Source organism: Vulpes vulpes, chromosome 5, assembly GCF_048418805.1.
Source record: "Vulpes vulpes isolate BD-2025 chromosome 5, VulVul3, whole genome shotgun sequence".
Taxonomy (NCBI): domain Eukaryota; kingdom Metazoa; phylum Chordata; class Mammalia; order Carnivora; family Canidae; genus Vulpes; species Vulpes vulpes.
In genome coordinates this window covers 82,042,873-82,064,203 of record NC_132784.1, presented here as the reverse complement: position 1 = coordinate 82,064,203, position 21,331 = coordinate 82,042,873, and the positions used below count along the sequence as shown (strand labels likewise).

General features: G+C 32.8%; 1 protein-coding gene across 2 annotated transcripts in view; it reads left to right on the top strand.

Annotated features, from left to right (window-relative positions):
• CSTF3 (cleavage stimulation factor subunit 3) overlaps nt 1-21,331 on the top strand; it is a 70,115-nt gene that overhangs the window by 28,225 nt on the left and 20,559 nt on the right. Inside the window, exons 4-6 of one of the 2 annotated variants that reach the window (XM_072759076.1) lie at nt 1,355-1,478; nt 20,693-20,725; nt 21,107-21,204. In XM_072759076.1, the coding sequence (XP_072615177.1) occupies nt 21,125-21,204 (80 nt within the window). In that variant the 5' untranslated portion in view covers nt 1,355-1,478; nt 20,693-20,725; nt 21,107-21,124. The remainder of the gene's footprint in view (nt 1-1,354; nt 1,479-20,692; nt 20,726-21,106; nt 21,205-21,331) is intronic. The other variant, XM_026012768.2, reaches the window with a different exon arrangement.

Here is a 21,331-nt window from a genome sequence, read left to right as displayed (position 1 = left end):
TAATTTAACTTTTATCAGATTCTATGCAGATTAAAATATGCAAAATTTTATTAGCAAATCCTTTTGGCAAGTAATTTTATATATGGAGTCTTTAAAAGTACCTTAAAATAGTGGATGTTTACTAGAATGAAGACTTAATAGATATGTATTGATGTATTTGCCTGCATTGTATTAATTTCCCAAAGTGTTAAACTATTTTTTCTGTACTACAGTTGACTGTTGATAGGTTCTCAAAAAAGTCATCAAATACATTGCTTCAGGTTCTTGCTTTCACTTCATGTGTCAGGAGAAAATAGGGGAATTAACTTTCAAGTATCTACTGAATAAATGCATGCTAGACACCAAGGTGCTATGAACATCTCAGTGAACAAGTTTACATTTCGGTATAGAAAAATTATAAGATGCCTGTTGGGTGCTAGGATAGAGAAAACAATATGTGAGGATTGGTCCAGGAAATCTATGGCAGCAAGACTTATCAACAGGCCTGAAATTTGTGAATCCCTGGCAAGGGAACCACTAGTTCAGCCTCAATAGAGGCAAGAAAAAAAGAACATTGCTTTATTTGAGCAGTTGAAACTACTTAATAGTTGATAAGCTGAATTTTGCTTCTAGTCCTTCCCACTATTTCAAACAGATGACTTGTGACTATTACATGAAGTATTTCTTAGTTACAAAAACATATGAGCTTGATAGTTAATAATTGCACCCAAACTGTTAGGAAATAGAGCTGGAGAAAAAGCTTGAATATCTGAAACTTTATAATGGGTAAAATAATGTGAATACAATTTTGCTCTAGGAAAATAGCAAGTTGAAAAACATAATACTGGGCTATTGTTTTAAGTCCATGCCTACATAAATTTAGATGTTAACTGGAAGTTTGTTTTTCACTTTTCAAAGAAAAATACATGTTGGTTAGAAACGGTCTTTTGGTTTCATTTTTACTTGGCATTTCAGTCTTAAGAAACTAATAGAATTAAGAGGCTATAAGACCCTTTATTCCCTGAAATTGCCTTCAGATTGAGGAAAATGTAACAATTGGCCAGACTTCTTTTGGGGAAAAGAAAAACCTTTTCAAAGGTAGAAACTAGTTATTTTTTTATAGGTAGATAAAACCTAAGTGGTTGCTTTAAACAGTTTGATTCCTAGAAAAGTTTTCACCATAAGTAAAACCTGTTTTTATTAAATGCCTCTCCTAGGACACCACATAGCGGTGTCTAGTTTACTCAGTAACATGATTTCCAGATTGGTTAAACAGAGGTTAATGTGCAAGTGTGCACTAAAAGGGACAGTTGTACCAAAAGGACAATTAACCAAGATTTTAAAATGTCCCTTATACTTTTGTTTATTATCAAAGATTGAAACTTCGTTTTGAGGAGAACCCTGGAACTAATAGCCTGATGTCTTATAAATATTTTTGGAATACATAAAGACTGGATAAAAATAAAGCACAAGAGCTGGTTTCCAAACATCTTTTTTTGGTAAATATCTATTCCAGTTTCTAAATTTTCAAATTTTTGTAAAGTATAAAAATCTCTTAGGGTGGAAATATTGTCTACCCGCAGCAACATGTTAATGAGGAAGGAAGTATTAATAAGAATTATTGATGTAATGATAAGTTATATTAGAAAGGTATTACATGAAATAGTGTTTTTATAGCTATAAGAGTAATTGAGAATTATACTGGAACTTTGATCACTGAATTAGTGAATTCTGGTTCTTGACTGGTTTTGGCTACTTTCTGGAATCTTTAACAATCAGGGTTCTCTTCCAAGTGGAAATTGATATGCTAATAAAAATTCATACATTTTAACTGAGTTCATATCTGTAAATTTTATGTTTAAGAATTAGTTATTTCTTAGTCAAAATCTGATAGATTGATTAGTTTTTCATTAGGAATAAATACTGGGATGCCAGATTAAGTATAAAATTTTGTATTTGGTAGCTTTATAGTATCTTTACTATTCACATAGTAACATTTCTTCAGCCTCCCTGGCCTCCTTAAATGTTCTGGACATATTCCCACCTCCAAGGTTTTCTTTACAAATTAACTCTTGTCTGCTTTACAAGTATTTATTATCCAGATAGCTGCTTAACTAAGTTCTTCAGTCTTCAAGACCAAAGTGTTGTCTTCTCTGTGAGATCTGCTGTGGCTACTGAATTAAAAATTGCTGCTCAATTCCCATCTTGTCAAAACTTCATCTTTCCTCTATTATTTTCACCTGAAATACTTAATCATCTCCTAATATACTGAACAGTTTACGTATTATGCTTATAATTTGTCTTGTACTCTGGTATATTTCAGAAACTGAGAACAAGGCTTGACACATAGTGGCATTCTATATTAATTTGTTGGATGAGGGCAGCCCGGGTGGCTCAGTGGTTTAGCGCCGCCTTCAGCCCAGGGTGTGATCCTGTAGACCTGGCTGGGATTGAGTCCCATGTTGGGCTCCCTGCATGGAGCCTGCTTCTCCCTCTGCCTGTGTCTCTGCCTCTCCGTGTGTCTCTCTCTGTCTCTCATGAATAAATCAATAAAATCTTAAAAATATATATATTTGTTGGATGAAATATTGCAGTGGGAAGTAAAATTGAAATTATCAGTTTATAATACCAGAATACAATTTTTTTTAAAAGATTTTATTTGAGAGCACAAGTTGGGGTAGGGACAGAAAGAGGGAGAAGCAGACTACTGAGCAGAGAGCCCAATGCACTCCTGATCCCAGGATTCTAGGATTATGACTTGAGCCTAAGGTAGCTGTTTAACTCACTGAGCCACCCACATACCCCTTGAATTTTAATTTGTAAGGATTAGAATATGGTACCAACTTATGACAATGTATTATTTTTTATAAAATTAAAAGTCCATAGCTTTCCTGTTAACAGGTTAAAAAATATACCTACGAAAAAAATGTACTTACGGTTTTTCTAAAAATACAAAGGTAGTGTTTTTGTTTGATACCCCCAGATATTTAGGTATTGTATAATAAGCTTCAATGACATTTAGTGTTATCTTGATGTATAACACAAAGTGTTCTTTAAAAATTACTCAAAGGGCATTACTAATTTACCTGCCATTTTGAAGTAACTTTAAGAAAAATTGGTTGTGATTTAGTTTCAGATAAAATTTTAAAACCTGGTGTAAGATAAGTGCCCCACTAGTTATAATAAAGTTTTAGCAGTATTATGTTGAAGTGAAATTTCTGAGACATTTATATGAAGTTAAAACTTTTATTTTCACATGTTGATTTATCGATTTCAGATAGTTTTGTTGTATTAGTAAAGTGTAGACAGTCTATTTCTTTCCCTCCCCCTTTCACAGCTTTCACTAACATTGACAACATTGACACAATCCCAACATCTGATTGATGAGTGGGAGTTTTTTGCAAATATTAAAAATATATTAATATTAAAGTATTAAATATTACTAACATATACAAATACTTATTTTAATCCATAAACCTAGCTTTAAATAGATTTGTTTTTAAAAACAAATATAAAAGATGAATTACTCTAGCTTTTGTCTATAAAATATTATATATATTCTGCGTTAAATATTATTTATCAAAAAATATTATCATTTTACTTTTTGTTCTTTAATTTTCACCCAAACCTCACTTACTTAGGCATAGCAGACATTAAAGGTAAACTTAAATTGCTGGATTCGTAAAGTGAGGATGAGTGACACTTAACTTGGGAATTGTGTAATAATAGGAAATATATTTTGGTTAGTTTAATTCTGTATTTTTTTTTAACCTTTGGGATTTAGTGTCTCAATGAACATTGGATTTTAAAGTTAAGTTACTTTTCAAGATAGTTTGCTACAAAATTTTTTCCCAAGTTTTTTGAATGCTAGATGTTTAAGAAAAATACGTTGAAGACTTGGATAGTATGGTGAGCTTGGTTACTCTCCATTAGCAACTAAAACTACTGGACTGAATTTGAAAATCATCTTAAAAGCCTTATTGAAGAACTGATAGTATAGTAAGGAATTGCCAGGCCAAAAACATTGGGAAACAAATACAGAAAAACAAAAATAGGAACACTGGGAGATAAGCAAAGTAACTCAGTTGTTTTTACCCTGAGAATCTTTGCACACCAGAAGAATGCAAGCTGCAATTTTGAATGCTTCTAAGGTCCGGCAACAAAAGTCAAAGCCTTGAGCTTTGTGATCCTGAGCAGAGTGGAATGGAGAAGCCCTGATAAGTTATAACACTGAGTTGTTCCTTGCATGGATTTGTGGTTCAAATAAATAAGCACTTGGTGTTTCGTTTTTGTTTTTTTTTCCTTTTTCTTTTCTTTTTTCTTTCTTTTCTTTTTTTTTTTTTTTTGGATGTTTCAACAACAACAAAAAACCCCACAAAAATCCATAAAGGTGGACTCAACCTGAATTTAGGCTCTTAAGAAACTGATAAGCTTACTCATACCCTTTCTGGAAGAATGTACCTTCATCATAAGCTGCAAAAGAATCTCCACAAATATTTTTCCAAGGAGAAGGATTTCAGTTGTTAAAAACAGCATGTAAGGAAATCACACATAGCAGATCTGCAAAGACTTCATTTAAGGTTGAATTGAGTTAAAACAGATTAGATACACTAAAGAGAATAGAAGAAATCCAGATTAGAGTTTAAAGAGACCGTGAGATAGAAAATATGAAAGAGGATTAAGAGCCACAAAGCATAGAGTGAAAATGTGTTTAATTGGAAGTTTCAGAAGCACAATTTGAAGATACACATACTAATTTTCCAGAATTAAAGAATTCAACAGATTCAGTATGCTCAATGGATCCCAAGTAGTTAAAAAAGAAAAAAACTTCCCACCTAGTCATATGAAAATGCAGCCATAGAAAACAAGACAAAATTGCAGAAGCCACAATATACAAAAAGTCAAAGGACCAGATGAATGCAGATTGGCAACTTCCCAACAACAATGGAAGCCAGAAGACATTGGAATTGCCTCGTTAATATTCTGAAAGAAAATAGCTGTCAAAGTTCTACATACAGAAAAATCTTTATGGGGATAAAAAGAATTCTAGGCAAGGTTAATAAAACAATGGTATTGTCAAAGATAATAATTTTGGACATTTCCAGTTATATACAATTTCCTCAAGCTTAAAAAAAATAGTATCCATCCGGTTACCATAAATATTTGTTTTCTTAAGTTTTCTCCCCTAAATTCACTCCGTTCTAATGAAAGTTCTCATAAGTGAGTGGGCCTTTATTAGAATTGTAATTAATAGTATATTTTTAATTTCACTTTTTTAGGAAGAAAGCAATTAGGAATTTTATATTTATAAAAGAAATTTGGTAGATCTTATTTCATCACTTTAGTGCTTGAAGTTTACGAAGTTTGTGTTCAACAGTTTAAGTGTTGACTCCTATTTTTACCCATATATAATCATTCCAATAATAAAGTGTTACTCATACCTTATAAAACACTTTAATCTTGAGTTATACCAATGTCTTATTTCTTTAGTTGATACTCATTTTTAGGTTTGAAAATTATCTGAGTTAAATTTGTATGGTAGTACTTTATCAGTTTGAGATAGATTTCTTTTTAAAATGCTTAAATTCTTTTGAGTGTTTTGAAGTTGCAAAAGTCCTGCTTTGAATATATTGTTAATTTAACAGTATTATACATCTGATTTCTCCCTGGCTGCTCAGTTGGTAGAACATCCGACTCTTGTTCTCAGGGTCACGAGTTCACGTCTCATGCTGGATATAGAGCTTACTTATTATTTAATTTTAAAAAATCAAAAATAAATAGGAAGATTGTAATTTCTGTGTGCATAATACATATCCCATGTCTTTTTAGAGTATTTGGAGGGTTGGTTTAGAGTTTTAAAATACATATATATTATTTAAAAATATGGTTCAGAAATCCAAGATACTAAAGGGACCTACAGTGAAATGTTTTTCACCTACCTGTCCGTGATTCATCCGTCCTCTCCTCAGTGACAAATGCTCAGCCTGTATTTTTGTCTTCTGCTTTTTCATGAATAATTGCCTTTTATTGTGCACCTTGCTTTTCTTTCTTTGTTGCTTAACAAAGTGAATTTTTAAAGTTATTATGTTTTACAGAGGGGTGTTTGGCTCTTCCCAGACTTGTTTTAATATGAACATTACTGCATTGAATGTCTTTCTACATGTCATTTCCTATGTGTGAGTATGTTGTAGAGTGTTTCTAGATGAGGAATTGCTGGATCAGAGAGTATGTTGGATTTTTTTGAATTCTCTATATCCACATTCCTTCCCTACAGAATTTGTAAAAATTTAAAATACAATTGATATTCCTTGAAAAAACTCAACTTCCTCAGATCTTAATACAATCTTATTACAGTTTAAAACTTTTGTCAGTAGTAAATAAGCTCTATGGTTTTCATTTGCATTTCTCTTATGAATGAGATTGAGCATGTTTGCATGTTGAAAGACTGGATTTCTTTTTAAGCCCTGATATTTTTACCACATTTTTCTGTTTTGCTTTTTCTTATTTGCAGAAACCTATATATTAGAGAAGTTAAGGGATACCTCACAATTTGCTGTTAAAAGTTGAAGTAATTTTGTCATAATCTTTAAATAGTATGCTCTCCTTATTTATGTTCTTCTCGGTGTCAGATTCCAAGAAAAGATAAATATGCCCTATGATGAAAAACCAATATTTCTCTCTCTCTTTTTTTTTTCTTTTTTTAAAAAAAGATTTTATTTATTCACAAGAGACATAGAGAGACAGAAAGAGAGGCAGAGACACAGGCAGAGGGAGAAGCAGGCTCCATGCAGGGAGCCGGACATAGGACTTGATCCCGGGTCTCTAGGATCACATCCTGGGCCAAAGGCAGCGGCACTAAACCGCTGAGCCACCTGGGCTTTCCCAAAAACCAATATTTCTCTTTGTTATTTTGGTGTTCTTGACTTACTCTCAATACTTTGCTTTAAAATACATGTTCTGTGCTTAGATTTTCATTTAGTTGATCAAACTTAACGATTTGCCATTTAAATCTTGTGTTCACAAGTTATTTTTCTCACATGTCTTGAGCTTTCTATATTCTTGCAACTCAACGTTAGGAAGACATGAGAAGAAAATGTAATCATAATAGTTTTAAGTAGTACTTCAAGTACGTCTTTTGCTAAGTACTTTTTTCCCCTTAAATTGACTTACTATAAAATATTTGTGAAGAAAATCTTGATTCACAGTATAAATTTTCTTGAGCTATTATTATTTTTTAAAAGATTTTATTTATTTATTCATGAGAGATACACAGAGAGAGGCATAGGCAGAGAAAGAAGAAGCAGACTCCATGCAGGAAGCCTGATGTGGGACTCGATCCCGGGACTCCAGGATCACCTCCTGGGCCGGAGGCAGGCGCTCAACTGCTGAGCCACCCAGGTGTCCCTTGAGATATTAACAACAGGCTTCAAAATTATGAGGGCACTTTAAAAAATTACAGAAATCGCTTTGATGTGAATTTTATATATGGATTAATTTGTTCTACCTAACATGAAACATTTTGTTTATTAACAGTAAACGTTTTTAAACTAGTTTTCCCAATAGTGAGGTAGTTAAACACTTGTAAAATCTGGATTTCCAACATGCATACCCTCCTATCCAACAATGAATCTCAAATGTAGCATTTTGGAAGTCCATCCCTACATTATTTTAGGCCTTGTTTGTGTGGATATTGCTTGATGAGAGGAATGGCGGGGACGGGAGGCAATGGTCTTGTCTCTAGCCTCTTTCCTCAGGTTTAGGTAGTGGTTAGAAAAGGGCTGTCAGCTCAGCTTCTTAGAGAAACTGGGCAGTAGGAAACTGTTATTTTCCTATTACTTTTTACATGTCACAGATTTTGATAATCTGACAGCTACACTAACTTGTAACATAAAGTCTGGACAAAATTAGACCTGTGTATGTTAGAATCCGCTAGAAAGCATGGCCATCTGTTTATTAGATGAGAGAAACCTTCCTCTAGATTTCATATATAAGCTAAAATATTACCTTGATCCAGAGCTTGCTATTCAGCTTTTTTTATATATATATAAACAAACAAAAAAATAAATAACAGCATTGTGAGGGTCTGGTTTTTTATAGCAGAAATGTCAGTATAATCCTTCATTCTTGTCTACTGAAACCTAATGGCAGTATTCCATATAGAACTTGAGCTTCATTCTTTATTTTTGGCGATATCACTTTAGAAAATGTCCCCATAAACATATCTTTAGAGGACCTAAAATGTAAAACATAAGCCAAACATTTCAAACTCTATATATCAAATTGCTTACAAAATAGGGCATGCTTTTGTTAAGCCTTATAGGCCTGCTTGGAGAAAGGCACTTAGGAACTTAGGTAGTAAGGAAAAAAGTTTTAAAATTTAAGTACCTGTTAGGTTATTTTATAAATATTCTGGAGATAATAAATACTTAAAATTTTAAAGTAGGACTTATTAAAATAGAATCAGAATTTGAATTTTGGAATTGTCCATCACAGAGAAGTTTTAGGTCTTAATATTATTCCTTGATTCTTTATAGAATTTAATATTGTTTTTACCTGAACTATTCCTTTGATTTTCATAAAGATAATTTGTTAGTTATGTCTACTGTTAAAATCTCACTTTCAGAGTCCCAATTTCTCATCTTTCCGGTGGTTATTTGAAGCAGTGCTACATGGGAAATAAAAACTTCATTTAAGAGAATTAAAAAATTAATTTGGGTGTTTGCATGGAATTTAAACCATGTGAAAATCTTTCAAAATCCATAATATCATTTTAATCAGTCTTCATTTTATAAAATTGTTATTCTAAATTGACTGACAGTATAATCTTTCTAAGCCATTTTATTGAGGTGGGATTTTTCAGTTAATGTTTCAACAAGAGTTATAGAACTCATAGCTTTTTATAAAAGTTATTCATTTATATTTTTACATTTTCATAGGTATTTGAGTTAGTATAATATTAATTCCACAAGCTAACTTTGAATATGCAATCAATGATAAATATACCCACATTGATAGGGCAACTGTTTATTGAATGTTCTATGTAGGCACTCTGTAGGTGCTGTGAAATAAACTGATGAAAGTCAGTGCCTTTGTGGGATTTTTTTTTTATGATGTTGACTCATTTGTTTTCAGATAAGCCAATGGAATATTGAAAAATAGTTACAGCAGGCTTTCTTTACACAGTTGTCACTAAAGTTAAATATGTGGGTGAATAAAAGTGTTGATTAAATGGCTGAATTTTAAAGGACAAGCATAATGAAGTGGCATCAAAGGAATGGAAGTTAAGAGAAATGAGAAGAAAAGTGAATTTGTCATTATTTAAAAGGGAAAATAAAACTCCTATTTTTCTTTTATAAAGGAGTAATACAATACAATACCTGTTTATTGCAGAAGAATTTAAGTACAAAGGGGGAAAATCGTATTCCCACTACCTGACACTACTGTTAGCTTCTCAAGATGTAGCTATCTATAAAATCTTAAGAATTTTTGCAACTTAGGTTTTCCACATGGTAGCATATTTTTGTCTGTCTTATACCAAATTGCTTTTAAATAATCAAAGTACTCCATTCTAGATAATGTGCTATTTAACCTGTCCTTTGTTGTTGTACATTATATTGTTTCCAGTTTTTTGCCTTATAAGAAACTTACACATAAAAAAAAAGAAACTTAACAAATAGGATTTTATTTAAATACTTTTACTTGTATAATTTTTTCAGATTAACTCTTTAGAATTGGCATTTCACTATCAAAGGTTGTTGGCATGATCTTTCAAATAAGCCAGGTAAATTGCTTCTGAATTTTAATGAGAATGGCCACTGTATTGTTTGCCCAAGAATAGAGAGGAAAAAGATTAAATAAATGTGGAAATTTGGTGGAAAAGATGATTAAGAGATTATTTGGTGAGCATATTCTTAAATACAACTTGGAATTAGGTCATTTTAATAACAAACTGTAGGATTGAGAAAACTAAAATTGGGTCATAATACAAATCTTGGTTCTGGTGTTTTGGATAAACACCAAATGTCTGGATATGAAGGGCAGAGTTGCAGAATTTAATTATTTCTGATCTAAAATTAGAATATTTGAATAGAAGCATTGATTAGAAATGTAATATTTTAGTCTGAGGAATACACTAAATTTTGTATAATGAGGAAATGGATTTTTTTCCACATTCTTGAATTTTGTGTTGATAAGGAAATTGAAAAGTAGGCAAGTTGCTCAAAAAGTAGAGAAATGAAATCTACTAAATTTGTATCCACTTCATTATGGAAGCTTAATCTTGCTTTTCCAGAAGTGATTTTAAGAAAATCCAGATGAAGTATTACCCATGATACTACATACCTTTATCAATGTTATACTCGATTTAGCAATGTAAAAGCATATAATCAATGCCAAGGAAATGAAAAGTTTATGATGCCATTGAAAATTGCAAGCGGAAAAAAAAAAGAAAAGAAAATTGCAAGCAGAATGGTATTCTCATGAATCTATCAAAATGGGAAAGAAATTGATTAGTGAAACTAGAATGATTCACAGTAGAGGAGTGACTAAAATATGGCTTTTGTCCAATGATAATTCAATTATTAATTTTTTAAAATAGCAATTCTCAATTCATAAAATTGCAAATGTAGTGGAAAGTATAGTAAGAAAGAATTGTAAAAAGTTTTCAGTAAATGGTCTCCCACTTCAAAAATTTTCCCCTCCAGGGATGCCTGACTCAGTCGGAAGAGCATGTGAGTTAGTCTTGGGGTCCTGAGTTTGAGCCCCATGTTGAATGTAGAAATTACTGAATAGAAAAATCCTACTCCATACATTAAAAAATAAAGTTGTATGACTATACCCATGGAAGAGTAACACAGCAAATGAGAATGGAGTGAGATACTTTCTAAGGTGATACATAAAGTTCTTGTGAAATTACGTTACTGAATAGTATTTTAAGTATGCCTGGAAAGGTTTTCATTTTATTAAGAGGACAATTCGTAAAAGCTGAAAATTAAGGTAGCATAGAAAACAGTATATATATGGATTGAAAAGAAACTGTTAGACCTTTGAGGGAAGTGAATCAATACATCTGCTGAAGCATTACACAATTGCACAGCATTTTAGATTTGATGCTATTTTTGAGATCAGTAGCTTATAAACTTGGTTTTCTGACATTCCTACTAGCTCAAAGATCTCAAATTATTGTACATATTTCCATATTTCTCATTCTCAATTTTAATGTACTGGATTTTTTGTTTGAGTTTTTTTGCTTTCTTTTAAAACAAGTATGAGTGGGGAGGGGTCCAGGGAGAGGGAGAGAAAATCTTAAGCAGGTGCCACAGCCAGCATGGAGCTTGATACAGGGTTTGCTCAGCCTCACAACTGTGAGATCATGACCTGAACAGAAATCAAGAGTCAGATGCTTAACTGACTGAGCCACCCAGGTGCCCCTACTATACTGTTGAACCACAAAGTAATTTTGAAGGAATGATGGAGGTGGCAAAATGGAGCTAGAGTAGCAAACCAATTAGCCCATTGATAATTAGTAATTTTTTTTAAAGATTTTACTTATTCATAGAAATGCAGAGAGAGAGAGGCAGAGACACAGGCAGAGGGAGAAGCAGGCTCCATGCAGAGAGCCTGACATGGGACTCGATCCAGGGTCTCCAGGATCATGCCCCAGGCTGCAGGCGGCGCTAAACCGCTGCGCCACCAGGGCTGCCCGATAATTAGTAATTTTTGATACTTAAGACCAAACTACTTTTCTAAAAAACTAAAATATCCTGCTCTTTTTCCTTAGTCAAAATTTAAAGGATATTTTTGAAAAATGTTTGCCATAAGGTTGACAAAATATTTTTACTGGGAGCAAAGAATTTAGACATTAAGTAAAATAGGCTATGCCTATAGATGTCAAGTGGTGGTTTTGGCAGATACCCTGTAAATTGGGGCAAAAAGTTAGGTGAAAGTTTTACCTTTGATGGTTTTGATTGAAATCTGTTTTGCATGTTTACCTATCAATTATTTAACTTTTTTAACTTTGTGGCCCTGAGAATTTCAGAGCATGTAAAAATGAATCTGAAATGGAGATATTTATAACTAGTGAAAAGATACCAATAAACTACTCAGAACAATTTACTGCCCCAAATCAACTATGATTTTTTTTCTTAAAAAAAAAAAAAAAACCCAACTCTCTTTATTGCAGTAAAATTGTGTTATAGAAAATGTGCTAGGGAAATACGTAACTGAGACAAACCTCAATTTTCCCATTGATAACAGTTTTGGTAACAATTTTGTGTACATTTCTCCTTAATTTATGTCTCTTGCACTCTAGATTGCAGTTGAGGATAGATGGATGGGTAAACATACAAAATGTGTATATATTTTTAAAATTCCACCTATAGTATATTGTAGGTATTTCTATTTAGTATTAAATAAATCTACATCATTATTTTATGCATGTATATCCTACCCCACTGGTTTAGACAAAGCATAATTTAGTCATTCTGCCTTTGGTCATTTACGTTTCCAAATTTCTGTATTAGAAGCAATCTTTCAGTGAACATCCTCATACATATATCTTGCTAAAGAGCAGTATACAGTGTAGTCACTAAGAGCTCAGTTGTGCAATCATGTGCAAGTTACCAAACCTTCCTATGCCTCAGTTTTCTCATCTTTAAGTAACAACAATACAATAATATTTTATTTACTTGACTAGTGTTCTAGAATTAAATGAATTAATATATATATATATACACACTTTTATTAGAGTAGTGCTTAATTAAGCAATTAAGTAGTGCTTAATTTATTAAGTAAAGATGCTGCTAGTATAAGCAGCATTTTGTCATTGATTTCAACTTCTAAGAAATTGAATCCAACTTTTAAACTTAAATTTGTAATAGATAAGCAATAACCTTTTTTTAAAAGATTTTATTTATTTATTCATGAGAGACATAGAGAGGCAGAGGGCCTGATGTGGGACTTGATGCCAGGACCCCAAGGCAGGTGCTAAACCACTGAGCCACCCAGGTGCCCCGTTAAGCAGTAACTTTTACTACCAGTTCTACTGATCTTTTTTACTCCATTCCATCGACCTGTGGCATATCCTTCTGTTCACCAGTTCTCTTATAATGTCCTTTGACTTTGATGTGATTTTGTCCTTTTTTTCTCATCTTATGTATTCTTCAGAGTTCTGTTCTTTTTCTCTACCAGGTAATGCGTATTTTTTAGAAATTACTCTTTGCTTATGTATATTCTTTGCTTTTAGGGAATATACCTAATGTCTTAGGCATTATATATCCTGGTATGTATATATTCCTTTAAAACAAATGACTAGAATACAGATTCCTTAATCCTCAGTCTGATTTAAAAACAAATACCTTGTCTCTTAATCTTAAATTGTTTGTACTCAGGTACCATTTTATTGTCATCTCATTTTAATCTAATAAAAAGTAAATTTTACAGCAACTTATCAATATTTTTTGTTCTCATGAAAAAAAAACTGGTTTTCTCCTCCTATTTCCCCTCTTTCAAGTTCAGGCTACTGTTACCCCACTTAAGGATGACAGCAACAGTCTCTTAGCAATTATTCTGTCAGCTAGTGCCTGCTTGCTTCATTCCGTAGCACGAAAGCCACCTCAGTCTTCCTCAGCCTGCACCTCCCACCCTACTACCGATGAGCCGTAGTTTCTGTACATTCCTTATTGGGTGACATCCATTTTTTTGTGTGCATCAGATTTAAACTCTACTTAGTTTTTTAGGCCCTTTGTAAAGTGCACCTCTACTACAATTAGCCAAACTGCTTTCCCAGTACATGTTCATTCTTATGTGGATGTATGTCTTGGCAATTCCACAGAAAATTCCAGAAACTCCTGTCACTGATTTACACAAACGTTTTTTTCCTCATTAATGCCCTAGATTCTACCTGCTTAGTGAAACTTCCCTTGGTAACTCCAGTTTGCATGGAACTCATTTTCCACTGAATTTTATAGGAGATGGGACAGATACAAAATAATTGAAAGTTAGTCTTGTGTTCTTTCCAATAATTACTTTTATTTGTCCAAGTAGATTACAAGCTCTTTAATAGAGTTCAGTTTCTTATTCTTGTATCCACTTGGTAAATCCTGTGCACACAGTAAAGATGACTTTAGTTGGTTCAGAAAAGTGGAAGGTCAATTAATACTTAGTCTGGTTAGTATGAAGTATTAACATGAACATAAACTTAATCTAGAACTGAAGATAATCCAATTTTTGCTTAGCACATTTTAATTTCAGTCATAATAAGACTGTAACAGTGGCCTATACCTTCCACTCATTTAATAATATATTATTTCTGTGACACATTTTAGGTGCTTGGAGAACTGAAATTTGTGGGACATGAACAGGTGTATCTAAATCTGTATATGTAGGCATACATTTATAACTACATGTAGTAGAAAGTTGTAAGTTCTAGATAAAATACCGTGTTGTAGGAAAAATAAGTACAGATGAACAAAAAGTTAAAACTTCCTAGTTTCTTTAGTGACTTACTCACTAAAATAGAACTCCATGAGTTACAAAACTTAGTTTAATTCACCACTCTATCTCCAGTGCTGGAAAAGGACCTACCACACAAGGCACACATTTATTTGTGAAATAAAAATGAATTTATTGCAGACAGTCCCTTGCTGATACTGGGACTGGGTGGTGGAAAGGAGAATGTTCTGCAGCTACTCCAGCAACTTAAAACTTGGTTTATCTTAAAGTGTTTCTTATCTTAAAAGTGTATCTTCAGTGTTTCCCAAATTCCTTAAAAACTACTTATATTCTTTAATCTTAAACATGTATTTTTCAGGATCTGAGATTGGAGAGCAGTGGGGAAAAGTAGATGAATAAAAAATAAATGATGTTTGCTTACAGCTTTTAGGATTGGGGCCAAACTTTTTGGATAATTAAGACAAGCAGAATGAGACCACTTCTGTAGCTCAAACTCAGTTTAAATGGTCTTAAATTCCACAAAAAGTGTGTCTGCTTTGGTAAAGATGTAGGGAACAAATTAGGAAAGCAGGTTTACAGTTAATTTATTGAGTCATCACATTTATTATAAGCAATTACCATGTAAATTCACTTAAGATGAGGCCTAGCTCTGCCTCTGCTGGGTAGCCCAGTAGTGTCTTAACACACAAGCACTGGGGCACCTCACTGTCTCAGTCAGTGGAGCATGCGACTTCTGGTCTCAGGGTTGTAAGTTTGAGCCTCACGTTGGGTATAGAGACTACTTAAAAATAAAAATCTTAAAAAACAAAACCATAAGCACTGACTTTTCTTAATTGGTTACTATATAAAAAACCTAAACAAAGTATATAGGGATCGTTTTGCATGTTCATAGTTACCGTGTCATTTGGGTTTATTTGTCAAATGCTTTTGAGCTGCTTAAAATTAATTACACAGTTACTAATTATTATAATTGAAAATATTGTAAATAATGTTCTTTTTAAAATTCTAATGTTATGAGATTTGTTTTCTTGTCCCAAAGTATAAGAAAAAAATTGAATTTGAGGAAATAAGCCAAAATGCTATTGACGTATATAAGTTTATTTGATAAGAAAAATGTTTTATAGGCATTTACACCAAACTTTTAAAGTATTCAGTGAACTATGAAAAATGTTCCAACATTAGCCAGGAAAAACTAATTTAACTTTTAACAGGTAAATATTGGGGCTCCTTTAAATTTCCATATAAAAATGTTCCAGGTAAGGGCATAGTTAAACTGTTAAAAATGGACATTACCACAGTTGGTCAAAGCTTTATTAAACTTTTTTCCTCATCTGACCCAGCTTATATTTTACAAAATTAAATAATCTGCTGTAAGTCATCATTACTTCCGGGACTTACCGGAGGATACTTATAGTTCCAAAAGACAATGTTCAATGAATGTTTGGGAAATAACTGGAAATTAAGAAAGGACTGGAAATAGGAATTGTTCAAAAGTGTTAGTGATGATTTATGTTTATTCAATGTTATACTTGTTTTACTCTGCCCCAAATAACCAGTAACCCCAATAACCCCCAATAATTTTTATTCTTTTCCCTCCACAACAACTTTTCATGTCATGGTAAAATTCAAATGATTCATTAAAAAAGTAGTATCGTAATTGTATGACATTCTTAAGGTAAACAGTAGATATATCAGAAAAATACTAAAAAGTATCCTTAATTTTTTCTTATAATTTTTTAGTTATAAAAATAACCACATTAGAAATTTTGAAAGAACAATCATAACATCTCAGTAATACATACATTATTTATATTTTGGCATGTTTCTAACCAGTTTTAAAAGTCTGCATTAAGATAAGTTGGGATTCCTGTTAAAAAACAGGAGTCCAGGGCAGCCTGGGTGGCTCAACGGTTTAGCGGCACCTTCAGGGTGTGATCCTGGAGACCAGGGATCGAGTCCCACGTGGGGCTCCCTGCATGGAGCCTGCTTCTTCCTCAGCCTGTGTCTCTGCCTCTCTCTCTCTCTCTCTCTCTCTGTGTCTGTCATGAATAAATAAACAAAATCTTAAAAAAACAAAAAAACAGGAGTCCACACTTCTAAGGTGATTATTTGTACATTAAAGTTTGAGAGCTGAAGGCGAAAGATAATTTTTTAAAGAGCCCCTGTTATTTTCATTTCAAAATTAAATAACATTGCTTTTATTTATTTTTAAGTAAACTGCCCCCAACATGGGGCTCAAACTCATGATCCCAAGATCAAGAGTCACTCTATCAATTGAGTCAGCCAGGTGCCCCCATAACATTTAATAGGTAAGATACGAGCAAGTTCTAGTAAGCTTTGTAAAAAGCATGTGTATGTATATAATGGTCTTATTAAATGGAGACACTTTTCATTGGTTAATGGCAGATCCAATAATCTCTAATGTCAAAGTTCAAGGCAGTATCTAGAATTTTACATTAATTTTTAAAGATTTTTTTCATTAATTTATCAAGTAGATTCCTGTACAAGCCTATATTAACTATGATAAATATTAAGAATATTTAACTTCTAAATAAGATGTTTTCAGGTAAATTAGTAAATAACATAGCATAATGTTTAAAAGAAGAAAAATGGACTAGTAGCGTGACAAAGGGCAGGGTATTCACATGTTCTTATGCTGGTTTTTCACCAAAATGGAATTTGAATATGACCTGCAGCATAACCTTTGCTTTTCTATCAAATTAGGGCCAATTATAATAACAAACCTTGCTCTTTTTGGTTATTTGGTTTATATAGCTCTGTTTAGAGAATATGTAATGAAAAGTTTATACTCCTTGAGTTCATAATTTTATTAATTGGTATGATTTATGCATCTGGAATGCCTAGATGCTTTCTTTTCAATCCTTGGAAACTTTATAGTACATGTACTTATCATCCCTGTTTTATAAGTGGGAACATGGATTCTGGGAAAAATTCAGTATTTGATACAAGGTGATCAAATTCTTTTTATTTTTATCACACTGCTTTACCAAAGCAGGTTGATATTTTAAAATTTGAATATTTAAAAAGAAATTAGATTACAGCTGCTATATTAATGCCCTCAGTGTAGGCTCTAGTGAGGGGCTATCAAATATTTATTGGTTGAATTAGTGAATGACAATCAGTGACCAGGTATTCAAGACCAGAGAATTCTATAGTTTTTCTACATACATGTATTGGATGTAATACCAATTGAAGCAATAAATAATCCAAGATAGAGGACCAATTCATGTAGAGAAAAAAAGCCAGATTTTTGGTTTACATTTCTTACACAAAAATAGATTTTTTCTATTTAAATACATAAATGAAATCGTATATGTGCAGTCCCTGAAGTATTGTCTCTCTTTTTTTGTCTGTTTTTCCTTTTACCCATAGTAGAACTCTGCTGTAACATTATCAACTTTGTGTGTATACCATATTTTCTCCAGGCTCCTAAAATTGTCTACAAATATAGATATGTACAAACAAGATTTATTTTTTATCATTGTTATATAAAAGTGAATTCTACACATTTTAATATTTTTTCATTCAATAAAATCTTACAGAAATTCTCCCAAGTTATCTGTTATAGCTTTAATTCATTTTATGGGTATATAATATTCTATCATTTTGATGCATCATATTTTATTAAACCATTTCCCTATTGATAGACCTTTACTTTGTTAACTATTTTTGTTGCTGCAAAGTTAGCAGTCAATAACTTTGTACAACACTTTGTATTCTGATGTTTTTGTTTCTGTGGGGTAGATCTGAGAATGGAATTGTTAAGTCAAAAGGTATATATATATATTTTTTGAACAGTTTTTGCCAATGGCTTTCCATAAACGCCATAACAATTCATATTTCCATAAGCAGTGTATGAACTCCCTTTTCCTCAAACCACTTCAGTAGTGTTAATACCCGTTTTAAACTTTTACCATACTAATTGGTATAAAGTGATATCTATTATTTTGTTTCTCCCGTTTTGGAAGTTTGTATTTGTTTGACACATTATTTTTTAACCATTTGCATCTTCTGGGAATTGCCTATTCATATTCTTGGCCAGTTTCCTCTATGAATATTGGTTTTCTTGGCCAATTGTGAGAACTGTATATAATTTGTCGTCTGCATTTGGGAAGCTGGTGACTTGAACTAATTTACTTCACTCCCACTTTCAACTCAACTGTTTACCTCTTCTGAGACAAGCAGGGGAATGCAAGGAAACCTTGGATTTTATGACTGCCTCAAAAGGAGGGCTCGTGGAGAACTTAAGGGAAAGAGTAAGAAACTGACCCATAAAAACACTTGGAACCCCTCAACTGCCTTTCTACTCCCAGAGGAATGTTGACATCAGCGTGGCCTGCAAGAAATCAAAAAGCAGAACCAGCAGGCTGAATCCTCCCTACTCCTGAGCGAAGATTTCTTTCTGATTCTATGTCCAAGGACTACTAACCGCGTATTTGCTGTCTACACCCGCTACATAGCTGTCATAGTAGATCAAGGGTCCGCTACCCTGGTCTGCCAACACTGAGCTTCAGTGAATAGACAGAAAAAACAGCTGCACAAATAAGGATTCAGCAACAAGAAAGGAGTGCTAACTAAAACTGGACAGGCCCTAACAAAATAGAGGAGAGAGACAATAACTTCAACAAAATAATATGAACACAGTGATGTTGAAAGTGCAGTATTTTTGAAAAATGGGCCAAAATGGTAACATGGAGACCTAAATTATTGGCTTGGAAAATCTAGTGGAAGAAATAGTTTTAAACCTAGAGCAAAAATTCAAACAGTGTAAAAATAACAGATTTTGAGGATAGAACACGGAGATCTAATGGGTATAATAGTTCTAAAAGAAAAGAAGTGGAACAGATGGAAGAGGAAATGATTTTTTAAAAAGCTCCTGAGCTGAAAAATATCTGTAACTTCAAAGGGCATGCTGAATTCCAGGCAGATAATAGAATAATTGATGGCAATTACTATGTCCTCAGTTTGCCAGGCAGTGTTCAAATGGCTTCACATCAACTCATGGAGTCCTTGTAACAGCCTTACAAAATAGGTACAATAATCCCAATTATTCAGATAAGGAGAAAAGAGGTTAAGTGGATAGTCTGTAAATCCAAGAGGTCTGATTCCAGAGCCTTGATTTAGCTGCCTGGAAGTGCAAAATTTAGGCATATCGTCTGAAAATGTATGAACTCTGAAGATCAAGAGGAAATCTAACAAGTTCCAGAGAGAGCAAGTTATCAGCAGAAGAAAAAAATCTGTCAAAATTTTCATCTGTGTCACCTGAAGCCACAAAACAGAAAATTTACATATACTACTGAGAGAAAAGGACCACAAGCCAGGATTTCTCTAACCAATCAAATAATCCACCTACCATCTGATGAAACTACTCCGAGAAAGGGAAGTCTGATAATATTTAGCCTTGGTCTTTGCACATGTTATTCCTCCTGCTTGGAATAACTCCTCCCTTTCTTTACCAGCCTACCACCTCATCCTTAACATCTTCACTTTTTCCAGGAAAGTTTTTGCAAGTCCCCAAGTCTCAGTTGTATGCTCCCCTTAAACGCATGCATAGCACCCTATATTTTCCCCAACTTGGCACTGCTTTTCCCCATAAAATTCTAAGTCCTTTGAGGACCCAGACCCTATACACGTTTTGTTCACCATGGTAGCTGCATTTCGTACTGCAGTGCCTAGAATATAGTAGGTTGACTATATTGTGACTAAAATTTAATTGTAGTCAAAATTAACAAATCATTTTGCTACCATACTCAGATTGTTCAGTGACTAAAATAGTAGTCAAAATTAACAAATCATTTTGCTACCATACTCAGATTGTTCAGTGACTAAAATTTAATTGTAGTCAAAATTAACAAATCATTTTGCTACCATACTCAGATTGTTCTAGTAGTAGCTACTCAGGGAAAATAAAGTGTTAAGTCTCCAGTAGATAAAGCTTTATTCAAGTATGCCTTGTATAGATTTCTGTATCTACATTGTGACTATTTTACAAAATTTAAAATTTATAAAATCTCAATCTAAATAATTGTATGAAAGCTACATGTGTTGAATCAGTTTATATAAGTCATATTTACAATGCATAATTATCCATGTCATGCTCAAAATTCTATTTATTTTTGTAAGGCAGAAATAGTCAAAAGTGTAGGGAGGAATTTGTAAGATTAGTCAAACTCTGGCATGGTGTTTCAATACTCTAAAAACAACAATATTAATTCTATATTTTTTCTCTATTTTTCTTCAGATAAAAGCTAAAAATTATGACAAGGTTGAAAAGGTGAGTCTTCAGAAACATACTTTGAATTTTATGCTGAAGTTTAACTTGGGACTTAACACATATAGACTAATTTAGTAAAATGGTAACAATTGTTGAATCTGGGTAGTGATTATATAGGGATTCATTGTACTTATTCAACTTTTTTGTATGCTTGAAGATGTTCATTAAAAAATTTTGGAAAAGGAGATATTTATACTCTACTGACCAAAATCATCAGAATGATTATCTAAACTGAAAATAGGAAGGATTTGTTAAATTGCCATTTATCTATATGAAGATAAATTCTTGAAAAGAGCGGATTTGTTTTTTTAATGTTCCATTTCTCCCATGTCTGTGAAATTTATTTAACTGGATTCTGATAGTAATTTCTTGTATTTATAGCTATTTCAGAGATGCCTTATGAAGGTTTTGCACATTGATTTATGGAAGTGTTACCTTTCATATGTTCGAGAAACCAAGGGTAAACTGCCAAGTTACAAGTAAGTTAAAACAAGATCTTAAGAATGCAAGTCATCTCCAGGCATAGTCAATCCCACATAAACTCACACCTTCTCTTAACTCTGGGGAGAAGAGGTTTAAGAATTCAGAAAGTAGGGTTCTCTGAGA